This window comes from Strix uralensis, chromosome 5, assembly GCF_047716275.1.
Source record: "Strix uralensis isolate ZFMK-TIS-50842 chromosome 5, bStrUra1, whole genome shotgun sequence".
Lineage (NCBI taxonomy): Eukaryota > Metazoa > Chordata > Aves > Strigiformes > Strigidae > Strix > Strix uralensis.
In genome coordinates this window covers 4341813-4356644 of record NC_133976.1, presented here as the reverse complement: position 1 = coordinate 4356644, position 14832 = coordinate 4341813, and the positions used below count along the sequence as shown (strand labels likewise).

General features: G+C 50.8%; 1 protein-coding gene across 8 annotated transcripts in view; it reads right to left on the bottom strand.

Annotated features, from left to right (window-relative positions):
- The window catches only part of PFKFB3 (6-phosphofructo-2-kinase/fructose-2,6-biphosphatase 3), a 28609-nt gene extending 14061 nt beyond the window's left edge, over window positions 1-14548 (bottom strand). For 3 of the 8 annotated variants that reach the window (XM_074869706.1, XM_074869705.1, XM_074869704.1), the window contains exons 1-13: window positions 13863-14547; window positions 8505-8630; window positions 8086-8182; window positions 7606-7672; window positions 7377-7451; window positions 7012-7068; window positions 5079-5203; window positions 4141-4348; window positions 3167-3313; window positions 2683-2787; window positions 1528-1657; window positions 1253-1315; window positions 1018-1082 (exon numbers count right to left, since the gene is read on the bottom strand). In XM_074869706.1, coding sequence (XP_074725807.1) covers window positions 1018-1082; window positions 1253-1315; window positions 1528-1657; window positions 2683-2787; window positions 3167-3313; window positions 4141-4348; window positions 5079-5203; window positions 7012-7068; window positions 7377-7451; window positions 7606-7672; window positions 8086-8182; window positions 8505-8630; window positions 13863-13941 — 1344 coding nt within the window. In that variant the 5' untranslated portion in view covers window positions 13942-14547. Of the gene's footprint in view, window positions 1-1017; window positions 1083-1252; window positions 1316-1527; window positions 1658-2682; window positions 2788-3166; window positions 3314-4140; window positions 4349-5078; window positions 5204-7011; window positions 7069-7376; window positions 7452-7605; window positions 7673-8085; window positions 8183-8504; window positions 8631-13862 lie in introns of all 8 variants that reach the window. The other 5 variants (XR_012629107.1, XM_074869703.1, XM_074869708.1 and 2 more) reach the window with 4 other exon arrangements.
- Window positions 14549-14832: the final 284 nt, after the last annotated feature.

Below are 14832 nucleotides of genomic sequence, written 5' to 3'. Positions count from 1 at the left end.
CGCGCCAAGCTCCAACTCAAGCGAGGTGGGATGGAGGGGCAGCAACCACGCAGCCGAGCAGAGGGACCCAAGCGCTTCACACGTGTCTCGCTCCATCCTACCCACAGCGCATGGTCCTCCTGCCATCCCCAGGGACAGTGGTGGAGGAGGGCATCAATGGCCCCTATGGCAGGGGGAAGGACTGGCTTCCCCCTCTACGGCCATGGGGAGGGGGAGGCAGCTCAGATACTGCTGCCTGCCGAGGTTGGGAAGTGAAAGGAAGAAGGAGATGTGGGCCAAAAGGGGATGCCTCTGACTGTCCAACTTCCAGTTGGGCTCCATCACTGCTAAGCGCAAGTTGGAAAGGTCCCAGCAGCTGGGACATGGGCACTGCCAGGGTCCCTGGGGTCCCCCTTGGGTGGCTGCCCAACCCGGACACCGAGCTGGTGTCCCCCTGCTCGGACCTCCGAGCTCCTGATGGAGCACATGGCAGATAGACCCAACCTTACAGGAGGTTTCCTCCACGAGGGGTCTTCTCCCCACAGTATCCGCAGTGATGCCACCCCCCACCCTACAGAACAGCACTCTGGTAGCCCCACAGAGCCATGGGCATGCCAGGCAAAAAAGCCCACAAAGGCAGATGTTGGGCAAGGCATTGAGCCCAGGCTCTGCCAGCCAGCTGGGAGACCTGGGAGAAGTCACCTTCTCCATCTGTGGCTCCACTCCCTGCTCAGGCAAGCAATGACTGCACAGGTAAAAGCCAAAGACCAGGGAGGACCTTTCCCTGGGCCAGCTTTAATCTGGGCAAAACTACTGGGAAGCAGGCAGATGCAACAGTCCTTTTCCCTTGGAAAACCCTCGACCAGCCACATCTTTGCAGAGCAAGAACCCATCTGATGCTCCAATCCTCCAGCAGCACTTCCGAGCATTCAGCTGAGCAATGTCCCCATGCCCACCCCAGGCATCCTCGCTGCTGGCTGACCGTAGGGGAAAGGAGGGGGACACCAAGGGATGGCTCTGAGGAAAAGCAACACTCACCTCTGGCCGTTCCCTGTGGGTGTTGACGGCCTCGATGTTCAGCGAGATGGACTCCACCCGGCAGCCTGCAGAAGGGAGCACAAGGAGACAGAGAGGCCATCAGCAAACTCAACGGGCACAGGATGCTACAAAGTCCTCCACCCCAGACCCCTGCTCTTCTCCCAGAGGCAGCTTGGATTCAGGAGGAGGTACAAGTCAAACCTCTTGGCATGTTTAGTAGAAAGGCCCCACTTACCATAGGCCACTGGGGTCAGCTTCAACACTGTGTGAAGGGGACATTTCAGGTAGGGCATTTCATCTGCAGAGAAAGCAAAGCAGAAGTGTTATTCCTTTTCCTGTCCAAAATCAAGCTTAGAAATCTTTATCAACAGCTAAGGCCATCCCACACTAAAGAGATGCATGCTCCAGGCCTTGCATGGGCCTGAACACATCTCTCATCTCCTCAGAGCTCCATCTATCACCCCTCCTCTCCAGCAGGATCAATCCTCTTCCCAGGGACAGGGAACTCACCTGCACTCTTGTCCAGAAAGTATGCCAGGAGACAGCGCATGACAGCCTGGTGACAGATCACAAGGACGTTCTCTTGTCTCTCCAGCTCCATGATGACCGGCTCTAGGCGTTGCACCAGATCTTGGTAGGACTGAGACAGAAGAAGGGAGGGGGGGATATGGCATAGAATCAAGAAAACAAGCACCTCACAAGGAACAATGGTCCTTGTCTTAGTACATCTACTTATTTCATGCCTCTGATTAAACCAACATAATTACTGCTAAAAACAAGCAAAATTCAACAAATCCTTGTCTTTGAGCTACTCTAGAACATAGCTACTACTTCTGATCGAAGGAGAAAGCAGCTATTCACATCTCAGTTATAGTCCTGCAGAGTTTATTAAGGTAAGCAACAACTGCACAGCGGCTTTAGCATAGTGTCTGTCTGTCATCTTGAAATTTGATTTTCTACAGGATTTCTGAGTTCTGAAAAGTCTGGAGCATCCTGAAAAATCTCCAGAGTTTTGAACAACTTGATGATGAACCATGACTGCCAACCAGAAGGAACCCCAGACACCCAGAGTCAGCGTCAGACACCCCCAAACATTCTCCTGTTAGAGACACTGTCGTTAGGATGTCTCCAAAGATTTATTTTTCCCAAATGTCTATGGACCTGACTTTTAATTCAGGGATAAAAAGCCCAATTCACAACCTAAAGTATCACCTAGGACTGAGGTCAATTCCCACCTCATTGTGTCACACCCTGAAAGCAGATTGCCAGGAACAGAGATATCAACATCAACCCTTAGGGAATGATATTGAGAGCAGAGGTAGAAATTGCTTCTTTGGAAATGAAAGAAAAGGAAATTGGGGCAGCTCAACATTTTGAGTGGATGTAATGGAGGAGGTTGGACTAGAAACTCCCAGAGGCCCCTTCCTAGTAATTTGCTATAATGTCAGTGGGACTGTTTGTTAAGCGATACATTCCTTGAGATCTTCACATACCATGATTTCACAAGAGCTCAGTGCAAAAGGTAAGGCCTGACTGACCTTTCTTGATTCTAGTTTCTTGCAGCTCTTGCTGCTCCCCTGCTCTGAGTGTAGAGGACAGCATGGAGACAAGAATGCCACGTTTAAAGTAAGAGTCACATCTCTGAAGGTCTCCTTGCAGACCTACCTCCCCAGAAGGATAGCGGTAGTAATATTTATCCTGATCACGTAAAGCAAATTCCTCTGGATGCTGCTCCCTGATTTCTTCATACGTCATTTCTTCACACACACCCTGCCAGAACAGAACATCCATGAAGATGCTGGACATGCCCAAGTCAAAAAGTATCAGCACACCCAACATGCAAAACCTTTTCCAAAACAATTGTCTATAACCCTCTGAGTGGTCAGCTACAGAGCATTTCCAAGCAAAAAAATATTATTCTAATCTATTCACTCAAGCCAACGTCTTGAAGTGTCTGCACAAGACTGAGGTAAGATCAGAAGCCTAGTTACGAGCACTGAAGCAGAAGTACCACCCTTTCCACAGAAGGAAAAATCTCACTACAAAAGTCAAGATTTAGGCAAAAGTGAAAAGGCCAGTGTTATCACCCTCTCTGCCAAGCAGCAACCAGCATGATCCAGCTGTTCCTACTGCAATCAAAGATACTTACAGCATCTATTTCATTGAGTGCCTTCCACTGCTCGTAGGGCAGTTGGAGAGCTTCTGCCGTTTGGATTGTCCTCTTTAATTGGCTGGTCCAAACTTTGAGGTCTTTCAGGTTCTGCTCCTCAACAAACTCGTTCAGTGCCAGTGCAAACTGTGGGACATAAAAAAGGTTCATTCCTGACCCACAGTTCCCCAGTCGGCCTTCTTCCCTGCTTCCCAGTAAATGTTGCCTTCTCTAGGACCTCTTTTGCCTTCCATAGGCAGACATATTAGCCTTCTGCTCTGAGGTGAAGAGCAGCCACACATGCATTGATCCCCAAAAGCTATGCAGGGTATGAGAGCAGACAGAACAGCAGAGGAGAAAGTGGCAACCTAATATCACCAAGGAACAACATCGGCATCCAAGAAACAGCACCACAGCCCGGGCTCTCCTACAATACTATGGGAGATCCCCAGCCAGCCTTAACCACAGCTCTGCTTATTTGTCATGGAGCTAAATCAACGTATCCTGTAGTCCTTGATAATAGTCACACCTCGAATGACTCCATTTGGATTTCAGAATGGTTTGGCAAGCCAGAAGAGTGTTTAACCCTCCCTGAAGCACTGTGCTTGATACGCCTTTGAAGAATCAAGTAGCGAGCAATCTGAAAGCACCCTCAGAGGTGGCTATCCCGACCGAAGGGTGGCAGCAGTCCTTCTACATCCCGCCCTGCCTGCGCAAAGTCTGAGTCAACTCCATGAAGATGCTCATACCCTCCTTTCCTAGAGATTCCTGCAGCCCAGCCTCTGTTAACCCCTAACTACATGCAACATCAATGGCTAGAAAATGTTGTTTTGAGGCCACGCCCAAGCTCAAATTTAACCAGCCCTATCCTCTGAGCACCCCAGCTGTCAAATATACACTTAACCAAACACATGGTATCTGCTACAGCCAAATCACTCCTAGAAGCCATAGAGGAATACTCCCTTCTCCCTTACCTTCTTGCCCCTGTTGGAGAGGCCCGAGTCACCTCCAATCTTCCCCTTGAGGTTGAACTCGCTCTCGCCATGCCGACAGAGATAAATGGTGCGGGGCTGGACATGGATGTTCATCAGGTAGTAAACGATCCTGCTCTGGATGTGATCCTGAACCCTGTTGACCAGGAACCGCCGGCCAACATCGATGACTTTGATGAGAGAAAGCTCCCTAGGAAAAACACAGCAAGGATGAGGATGTTGCCAGTGGGCTGTTTTTCAAGGATGGTATCTCAGTCAACACAATCACCCAGCTAAAAGGATTTCCTGCAGGCTATTTTCAACAGGAAGCCAACAGGTAACGGGAATTCATGGAGAGCTAAGTAACACCAGTGTAATCGTCCGTTCCTCCTTGCAGCAAAGAGGATTAAACAGGACTAGCAGGAAGCACGTTCCTCCCCAGGACAGAGCTCAGCAGGACTGGGATTATCCGCACAGGGCACACGGATGTATTTCTGAGCAGTGGAAATGCTGGGAGGTGCCTGTGTGGTCATGCAGGACAGCAAAGGTCTTTCCAGGGCACACAAGTAGGTGGAAACCACAGGGCTTGCTCAACCTTGTGGTTTGAGCTTGTTCAAGCAGTCCCTTCCTTTAACTGACAAAAGCACCTCAGAAACACTCAAACCAAACCGCTTTTCCAAAACCTTTGTATTTAGACCTGCAGAACCAGCGTATCTGAGCCCAGAAGAGCCTGGGAAACCTTCAGTGCCCAGCTCCCTGGCACAGGGCTGAGGAAACCCAGCATTTTCAAGGAAGACGACAAATGTATGGCCTGGCTGTACATTATTCTAGCACAGTCACGTATTTGAAGACAAAGTGAAATACAGCTCTGTACTTTGTTACTACTCTCCTGGGAGAAGAAAGGCATTCAAGCCAGTTCAGAAGTCAGCAAAGTCTCTTACCGGTCATAGTCATCAGGATCAAGCGGCTGGTAGCTGGCTTGGTAACAATTGATCCTCTTCATGAAGTCCTCCATGGCATCGGTCGAATTACAGTCCCGGTAATCAGGGCTTGACAATTTTACTTCCTGCAACAGGAGAAAAAAAACATGCCGCAAGGGATAGGTTAGGAAGCTTTCCAAGCCAGACCATGCTAATCTCAAATTTCAAAGTCCTCCCAAGATCCAGCTATCAGCTGACCCACTTTATAGTCGTCACTTATCATAGGACAGAAATGCAGCAAAGTAGACCCAAAACTAAGCACAAGGTGAGACAATCTGGTATAAACCATTGCATGACTGATATAGATGCATCAGTCCACTACAGTTCTCCCAAGAGCTGGGGTAGCACCTCACCACCCAAGACAGTGGGAAAACAGCTTTAAGGCTGAAGAAAACCATCAGGTTTAAACAATTCAAGCTGAGAACGGAAAGCGCATGTGCTTAGACAAGATGCTTATCCTGGGCCTTCTGAGTGAATAAAGCTCCCAGGAGGTAGAGGTCAACCTGGCTGTCCACCACCTGAGGTAGCAGGATAACAACATTCAACCCCTTTCTATGCACTATTTGCTACAAGCTGAAAGATGCTAGAAATGGGAAATGTCAGTGTCCAGAACTCTCATGGACTAAGTTCTGCATGAATTACTCTAACATGATGTTTTTCCTGAAGATTTGGGTTTGAGCAGCAGCATTACACATTAGTAGCTTCATAAGCAATCCTGAAACCAACAGGATAACACAATCGAGCGACACACGCAGCAACACCCCAGGCCTGCAGCGTAATTTCCACACTGATCCCAGCACTTCACACCATTCATCTGCAGCATCCCGTGGAGCAAAAAACCTATGCTCAGCTTGTAGTTCATTTTCTCCCCCTTCAAGCATTAGTTTCCAAAGAAAGGGATTAAATCCTCCAAAAAAAAAAAAATCCAGCTTCACGGTGTTACAAAGAAAAAAGAGGGGGGAAAAAAAAAGATGGAGCAAAGCCAGCATTTTATTAGCGTCATGCAAAAGGCTGCGTGCAACCTCCCAAAAAGCTGGTCACTGGCCATGGGACACCAGCTCCCAGCCAGAGCAAAAGCCACGCTCTAGCCCCAACCCCAGCACCCTTTGTGGAGCCCATCCCAGAGGCAGAAAAAAACCCCTTCCTGTAGACTTTGGGTATCCTGCAACACATTCCCAGGCACCATAAAATGGCTCACAAAGTTCAGATGTACAACTGGAGATAAGGCTGGAGCAGAGCCCAGTGGAGGAAAGGACACTTCTGTTCAAGTTTATCGTGCCTAGGTAGACCAATTAACATCTACCTGCCCTAGCCAAGCCTAACGGGCGAAGGAGCTCTTCTGCTAGTGGGAAATCAAAGATCCATCAGCTCCCAGAGGAGCCAGTAGGCAATGTTTTATGCTGCTCTCCCAGCCAAGACTTCAGCTTGTGGCAAGAAACCTCTAAGCTGAGCTGTTATTCTTCTCAGAGCAGACCCCAATAGATTTTTTTAGGAAGCTCCATGTGGCTGAAGACACCAAGTCTGACTGTTCTCTAATGGGATTTAAACCCCTGACTGCACCCATCACATCCAAAATGTGGGACTTTGAGGGGTCACCAAAGCATTCTGAATCCTTTCTGTCCTTACTATCAAGTTATAGATCAACAGATACACAGAGAGCATAGAAGGGAACCGGGGAAAGGCTACAACAACTTTTATTGTCATTACTTCCAGGTGGCCCTGGATCCTGGAAGACAAAAGCTCCTTTCTCATCCCAGGACAAATACATCATAAAGAGATAAAAACCTCCTAATCCTCAACCAACTTTGGCAAGACATTCTGATAAGAAACCAGACAGGTGCAGGTGAAAAATCCTACACAAGAGAAAACAAAAGCAAGATGTTTCCACACTTACCATAACATTTGTGGCAACTACCGTGGGATCATTGCAGACAGATTCAATGAAGAACACCTGCAAAGCAAAGCAAAGCTCACCTGAAGGCCAGCAATAAGGTTTATAACATTCAACCAGCTCCTTGCTCAACCCAGCCTCCTCCCTGTTTGACAAGGAAAGTTCTCCCTCCACCCCACTCCCATTCTTTCCTCCTTCAAGGCTTGGGACTAGGAACGAGGGGAGAATTTCACATTTTTGACCAAACCCAGCAGTGAAATCTCCCTTACACAGGAGCATCATGAGGACAACACTCTAGTGAAGAAAGAGACACCAACAATACACTAACATGGGCTATGCAACAGAGGCAGCAGCCTGATGGTACCAACCTTGAACCCATTTTCTTTGGCAAAGTTTAGGATCATCCCTCTCCTCTCCCGTGTGGTATTGGTGGCATCAAAAACCTTTAAAAGCAAAGATTTTGATTAGCACCAAGAGTGCCTGGTTTCCCACTGAGCCCCTCCTCAGAGAAGGAACTGCAGAGCTAACTGCACAGGGCACAGTGCCTTCAGGACCAGGACTGCTGCCAAACCCCATGGAGCACATCTCTGAGCTTACCGCAATCTGGCCAGCCTCCTCTGTCAGGTACAGCTTGACATCCCTCAAGGCAGCCAGGGCACATTGCCTGCGAAAGAGGTGAGAGACACATGGTCCTGATGTCCCCAGAGATGCTTGTGGCAACCAGTGCACAGACCTCCACAAAGGCAGGCAGGCTTTGAGGCTTCTCCTCACCACCTCCCCTCCTTCCCAGGGACATTTAGGAAAGATACTCTCAGTCTGCCAAAAATACAAGAGTCCTGCATGCCGAGCAGCGTGCTGGTCTTCACAGCAGAGGCAAAACCCCATGGCAGACCTCATACCCTACATCAGCAAGCCCATACAGCTTCAGTTTTCAGCTCCTGGTGCCCAAGTCAGGCCCTTCTTGGGCTGGCAGGGGAAATTCAAGCTAGAGCCCCACTTTTCTGTTCATCACCCTGCAAACAAGCTGGGTAACCCTGCTGCCAGCCATGGGCTTCGTCACCCAGTGCCCACACTTACCTCCTGACTTTCATGGCTTCCTCGTTGTCAGGGCGGAAGAAGTCATAGGAGCTGTAGTGCCTCACCGCCTCGCGGCGATACTCCCCCACGTTGAAAACTGCATGGGAAAGACAGAGACCATCAAAACCAGGGGCAGGCGTCAGCACGGACTCAGCTGTGCTGTTTCTGCAGATCATGATTTCTAGCAATGAGCCAAGAATTGATATCCTTAGAGCAAAAGGCTCAGGGACATCCCTTGGTCTTCAAAGTGAAGGAGAACCTGGGCTGCAGCAGAAGCAATGGGCAGACATGGATATTTGGCCCATGGGATCTTGGAAAGATCCCCCACTCCCTCCCAGCCCCCAAGGCACTGAGCTCCTAGAGCAACACTCCCAAGGACCAGAATCATGCTTTCCCCAGGCAGCCAGTGAAAGCCTCACCCTTTGTTGGGACACCAATCCAGTTGAGGTAGCGAGTCAGCTTCTTGGAGATGTAGGTCTTCCCACGGGCTGGGAGGCCAACCATCACTATCACAGTGGGAGAATTGGCAAGCTGCGGCCCACAGGCTACAAGGAGGAGAAAGAACAACATAAGCAGCTGTTAATCCTCCAGCTCATCCTGTATAAATCCTTGCTCTTGACCCAGCAGCCTTCCCCCAGGTCCTTCAGCAGCTAGAGGAACACAAAGCCTCTGCTCCCCATGCGCCATCATCTCTGGATTATCTCCTATATCTTCCTCTCACAAACCTGGACAACCAAAACCTTGATGAGGCAAATCCACTGGCTCATTTTTGCAATGGGACCTGCTGAACAAGCATACACGAGAGCAGGGGACACGGTGGATGGCTCTGTAGCTGCCCACCAGTGAGACAACTGCCCCAGCTAAGCCATGCTGACCCAAATTCACCCTGGTGCCACCCAAACTGGGGAACAGGAGTCACATCCTGACAGCCATGGCAAGAGGAGAACATCCTGATGGCTGCAGAGTGGGCAAGGAACCAGCAGCTGCCCCAGGCTCCCTGCAGGACCTCTGTGCCTCAGTTTCCCCACTGGGGAAAAAAATTTAAAAAAAAAAAAAAATCAATGCAAACACGACCTCCCATTCCCACAGTTCGGCCAATTCTGTGAAAAACAAGAGAATGGCCAAGGAGTCTGGTTCAATCCCCACCAGCAGCACACTTCAGACACGGCTGCTGTGCTGAGATACCAGGTCTGCTCAAAGATCTTCACCCACAAAGACCACCACCTTCCACAAACTTTTGCTAGCCTTTTAGCCGATACACACGCAAATGCAGCCAAGTAACTTTTCTCTGAAGACAAGCAGGGCATGAGGACTACAGAACCACCAGTATTTAGAAGCAGGTATCTAAGTGACTTATCCCTTTTTCTTCATAAACCTGTTTTAAGCTGGGTTTTTTTGGTGGTGGTGTAAAAAGGGTCCATGTCAAACAGCTGAAAATAAGTCCAGAGGCATCACTTAGTGATGACTTGGCAAGTGAAGAGGAACTCCTCTCCAATTCACCCAAATGGCATGACCAAAATGCAGACAAATCAGCAGTTGAGCTGCCCAGGTGAATTGCGTTTCCCCTCCATTAATCCTTTAGAAAGTAAATTCCTGGTTAGTTTGGAGGAAATTACTGAGGTTACAGGACTGGGAATGCAGTTTAGGAATTTTTTTAGTCCTCCACAGCCCAGTCCCAGTGCCACAGGATGCACCCAGACCACACTCCCCATGGACCAGGTAACGTGGCAGCATCCCTCTCCCCCGTCTCACGCCCGCTTCTCTCCAGGGTTTGCCCTACAGAATTGCTTCTCACATGATGCTGCACACACCAAAGGCCAAGGCACAACGCCAAGCACTTTAAATAGGGGAAAGGAAGATCTTAACGATGCCTAATGGAATTTGGATTAGCCAGCCGCCTTTCATGCTGCCCGACGTGACACACCAAGAGCCCTCCCGGCGAAGGCAGAGACCAGAAGGCAGAGACCAGCCCCGATAGGCGAGACCCTCCGGGGGATTTCTCACCCACCCTTCAATCCACCCTGCGAGGCCAGAGACCTCACGGGAAAGGAATGCAGGGAGTGAGTGGCTGGTGGCAGAGCCATAAAAACGCAGCTTAATTACGGTCTGGGCGCAGAGCTCTGCCTGCCCGTCCCAGCTGCCCGCAGGTGGGACCAGGGGAGGGTGGCAGAGCCATCTGGGGATGAGAGGGGCTCCCCGGGAATGGAGTCGGGGCAGTGGGTTGAGGTAGATTTCTCTCAGTGAAGATCTGGGAAGGGTAAACAAACTGAGAGGTATCCAGAGTGTGTGCAAAGCACGTGGGATTTCCCTCCCTTTCCAAGAAAAAAAAAAAATCCAACAGCTAAAGAAACCAAATTAAGGCCACAAGGAAGAGTTACAGCGCTGGTATCCAGAAGGGCAAAGAACCACCACCCATCATCTGCTTGGCTGTCTCAGCAGGCAAGAGATGACAAAACTATCTAAAAGATTTTTTTTTCCCCCCTAAATATTCCACATTCCTCAGGCTGGAGCTGCCCTCACACTTGCTCCCTTTGTGTGACCTGCATCCCCGGTGACGCATTTGAAAAGCTCAGGCCAGCTCCCACTGATTTCAGCAGCAAGCACTGATTTTTGCATGCTGGGGTACCAAGAGAGCTGTGCAATGTATCCAGAAAAAGCATTTTTTTCCTACTCCAACAGCCTCACATCCTCAACCAAACTATAGGTGCAAGTCTTTTTCTGCACAAAAACCCACCACATTCTAAATAAAGGGACGGGGGAGGGAATAATACCTGAATAAAGAAACTCCTCCTTTCCCTACCTGCCAGCAGACAAAGAATCTCAAAGAGCTGAGCCAAGAGGATTTGGGGCCACTAAAATAACAGCATTCCGAGAGGATGGGGACAATGCTGGGTACTGTTCGTGTCCCTTTGGCTCCAGACAGCTGAGACGGTCCCAGTGCTGGTGCTGCATGGGTGCACAAATGCCACCTCCGAAGGGTGCTGCAGGAGTTAAACACCTGTATTTGAGGAATCTCCCCCCAATTTAGTTTGCTGCCAAAGGAAAGATTCAGGTTCCCTTTGGACTGTGAAAAAGCATCTGTGTACGGACCGGGAAAGCACTTCCCAAAACACCAGGGCATCAAGCGTGCAACTTCTTATCAGGAATCTGAGCCCAAACCCAGCTAAATCACAAAAGCCTCCAGGAAACTTTGCATCAGGGATGTAACAGAAACCAGTGTTTTGCTCCCAGTGCTTCACAAAGACCTAATTCATCATTTCTTTTCACCACTGCTGGAAAGCTATCAGGGATTTCAATGCATATTCATTACTCGTTATCAACATCTACCCAGGTAAGTCAAGGTCAGGGATGTCTTTCGAAAGGCTCAATCAGGATATTGAGAAGTAGCTTGTCACTTGTGCCTTCTATCTGCTAGAAAGCTGGTGTCAGTGCACTGTCATGCTTCACTGGAGTGGGTGGAAGGAAGCAAAAAAAAAAAAAAAAAAAGGAAGGAAATTTGCTTCTATAATAGGTTAGATAAAATAGCCATCTCTGTTTCAGGCATTTTTACTGTCTCCTCCTCGTAAGAATCATTCCCCCGCACCTCCTGCTCCCAGAAGCCCACACCACATGTTCTACGTTAGTCTTACAGTCCCCTTTTCCAGCTTCTTGCCATCGCAATTCCCTGACACCTTCGCGGATGCACCTAGACTGCGTTTCTGCGCTGCACCTCGCACGCACGCGTGTGGAACTGATTATCACCCTTATCGACGTATTCTCCCATGCCCTCCACGGAGCCGGAGCGATGGGCGAAAGAAAGGCATCAGGAGCCCTTTTCCTCCTCGAGCATCCCCCACCCGAGCCCCCTCCCCTCGCCTGGCTCTGCCCATCCAGCCGCCTGCGACGACTTGACTTTCCCAGCCCCTACGTGAGAGACGTGCAGCTTGACAGCAATTTAATGGATCGCCGTCAAAAGGCCAGATGAAGGCATCCCTTCGCATCCATTCGAGCCTCCCGTTGACGAGGAAGCAGACAATCGCACTAATTATTTCACACGCAGGGAGCCGCCACGCGGGAGCTTTCCGAGGATGCTCCCAGGGATGCTCCTGCTCCCTCCTCCTCCCCGGGGACCACATCGGCCTCTGTTACACCTCCATTCCCACCCGGCTTTGTGGCTCTGCTCTTTGTTACTGCCGAGGAATTAATAGCACCTCGAGTTTAAAATAGTCACCCTGGGTTTAAGAAAAACCCCCAAAAAAATTAAAAAAGCCCAAGAACGTTCTTCCCATAGAGCACAGTGAACACGGCTTGTTCCCACCCCGAGAGAAAATAATTAGAAGCCACATTACGCTGTTAATGAGCCCCTCGGTGCCTAATATATTAAAGTATGTTAGTTTTCTGCTCTGCCAAGGAGGGAATTCTCTCTGAGAAACCAGTTGAATAAAGTGGCAAAACACCCAGGGAGGCTCTGCCTACATGAGGGATTTCTTTCAAAGGTGTCAGTCCTTGAGAAAAATCAAAGCAAACAGATACATCTGCAAAGCATTAAGCCAGGAGACATTTTACCCCGCTAAAAGCGAAGCCCCATGGCAACCCAGATGTTCAGCCTGTTGCTGAAAGCCATTTCCTCAGCAGCTTCTGCTGCAGAGCTGCCCTTGCCAAGCACAGGCTGCGTGTGCAAGCATCTGCTATAGGGTTCAGACATCCCTCATGGCATGCCTGACCCATAGCCATGGGGCAACAACGTGTGGCAAATCATAAGGATTTTTTTTTCTTTTTTTTTTACACGGGGGAACTTTCCGGACAAGGGAAATAGATATCCGAAGTGACTTTTAAAACGCCTGCTCAAGGAAAGCATCGGAAAGACTGATTCACCCAACTGCCCAAGCCACTTCCATCCTTCGCCAGGCTGCAAAGTGCCACCTCCTCCGTCCTGGCTCTCCGCAGCTGCGGATTCCTGCGACGCTTATTTAGCCTTACGCAGAGTTGCACAACTGGCAGGTTGTCAGTTTAGCTGTTGGGCGAGTTAAAAGAGCCGTCTCTTAAGCTTTAGTATTGTATTATGATTCATGATTTGTTTTATAGTAACACCGGCATGACCCAAGCGTTTGCTTTTATTATTTTTAAGCGCGGAGGTTGGTTTTAAACACTCAAGATGCTTTCAGAGCTTTGAAAAGAAGGGAAGCCACTGCAGAAGAAGTTTCAGCATTAATTTTTGCCCTCCCCTCCACCTGCCTCCTATCTCATCCCAAGCACAGCTCAGGGTTAAGAGGTAAAACGCAAACAGCTGGTGTTTTTTTTTCCCCCCAAAGTCATTGCTCTAATCCTAACTCCAACACCCCCCCTCAAAAAAAAAAAATAATCACGAATAAATCTTAGAACAAGGTGCCAAACACCCTGGAAATCCCAGCTGAGCTGGTACCCGGCTGTTGAGGTTTGCAACCTGCTCCCTTCCCTTTTAATCCCAAGGCTGGAGGCGGGAAGGGGGGTGTGGGGGGGGTGGAAATTGGGACACGCGTGTCTCGGCATCCTCCGCTCCACGGGGCCGGGGAGCTGCCATGTGATGGCTGCACCTTCCTCCGGCTCCCGGGGCTTGAAGCGAGTCACGGGATGGCTGCGGGTGGGATGCGGACACGGGGGTGATGCTGGAGGAGGGAAAGGGGGGAGCGGGATGCTGCAAGGGGGGGGAAAGGGCGTTGCAAAGAGCCCCCCCCGAAGTGCGCAGGAGGAAGGGGGGGGGGCTGCTTCCCATCCCACCCCATCCCACCCCGCGGGGATGCTGCGGTGCCCGTACTCACAGCGGCGGGGCAGAGCCGGGCGGTTGTCATTGGGAAGCCAAATCTTCTGGATGCGGCTTTGCGTCAGCTCCATGGGCATTTTTAAAACAAAGGTCTTTTTGCGCTCCGCGTCCACCTTGGTACGTTTGCGGGGGGTGGAGGGGGGGGTGGGTGGAAGGAGGAGAAGGAAAAAAAGAGGAAGGAGGGGTGGGAAAAAATTTAGATAATAAAGAGGCTTTTTGTTGCAGTCGTCGCTTTTGCGGGGTGGTTTGAACGAGCGGCTGCGGCGCTTTCGGATGCTTCTCGGAGTCTCGTTAAGGCTTTACGGCGGAGGAGGAGGAGGAGGAGGAGGAAGAGGAGGGACGGGGCTTCAGGGCACAAAGCCGGCAGGAACGGCACAAATTCCGCCGCTGCGTGCTTGAAGGGAGCGAGGGCGAGTCCTGCCGCTAATTTTGCTATTTAAAAAAAATGTAAAAAATAAAAAAAACCCAACCTTTAATTCTGAGGAAAAAAAAAAAAAAAAGAAAAGGGAGGAAAATCTCAAGGCGAAGCAGCCGGGGAAGGGTTGGCCCTGCCCAGCTTCTGGCTGCTGCAGGGTAGCGGCGTTGCTGGTGCTGCCGGTGTTCTCTGCCCCCCCGCTCCGCTCACGATGAGCCGGCAGCGGCGGCGGCGGCGCCTATTTGTACCCCGGCAGCCGGCCGGCGCCCCGCGGCTCCCGCCTCCGGGGCGGGGGGGGGCGGCCGCTGCGCCGCCGCGGAGGAGGAGGAGGAGGAGGGCGGAGAGAAGGGGGGGGGGGGGGGGCGCGGCTCGGCGGGGCTCGGCCCGCGCTGCCGCCTGCCGCCGGCCCCCCGCACTGCAGCGCGGACAAAGGAGGCGCCGCTGAGCCCGGGGAGGCTTTGTTCTCCTTGGGGGGGGGGGACACGAGGAGGGGGGGGGAACTGGCCCTCAGCGGGCCTTCAGGGCTGCGCCTGGAGTGGGGGGGTGAATGCAA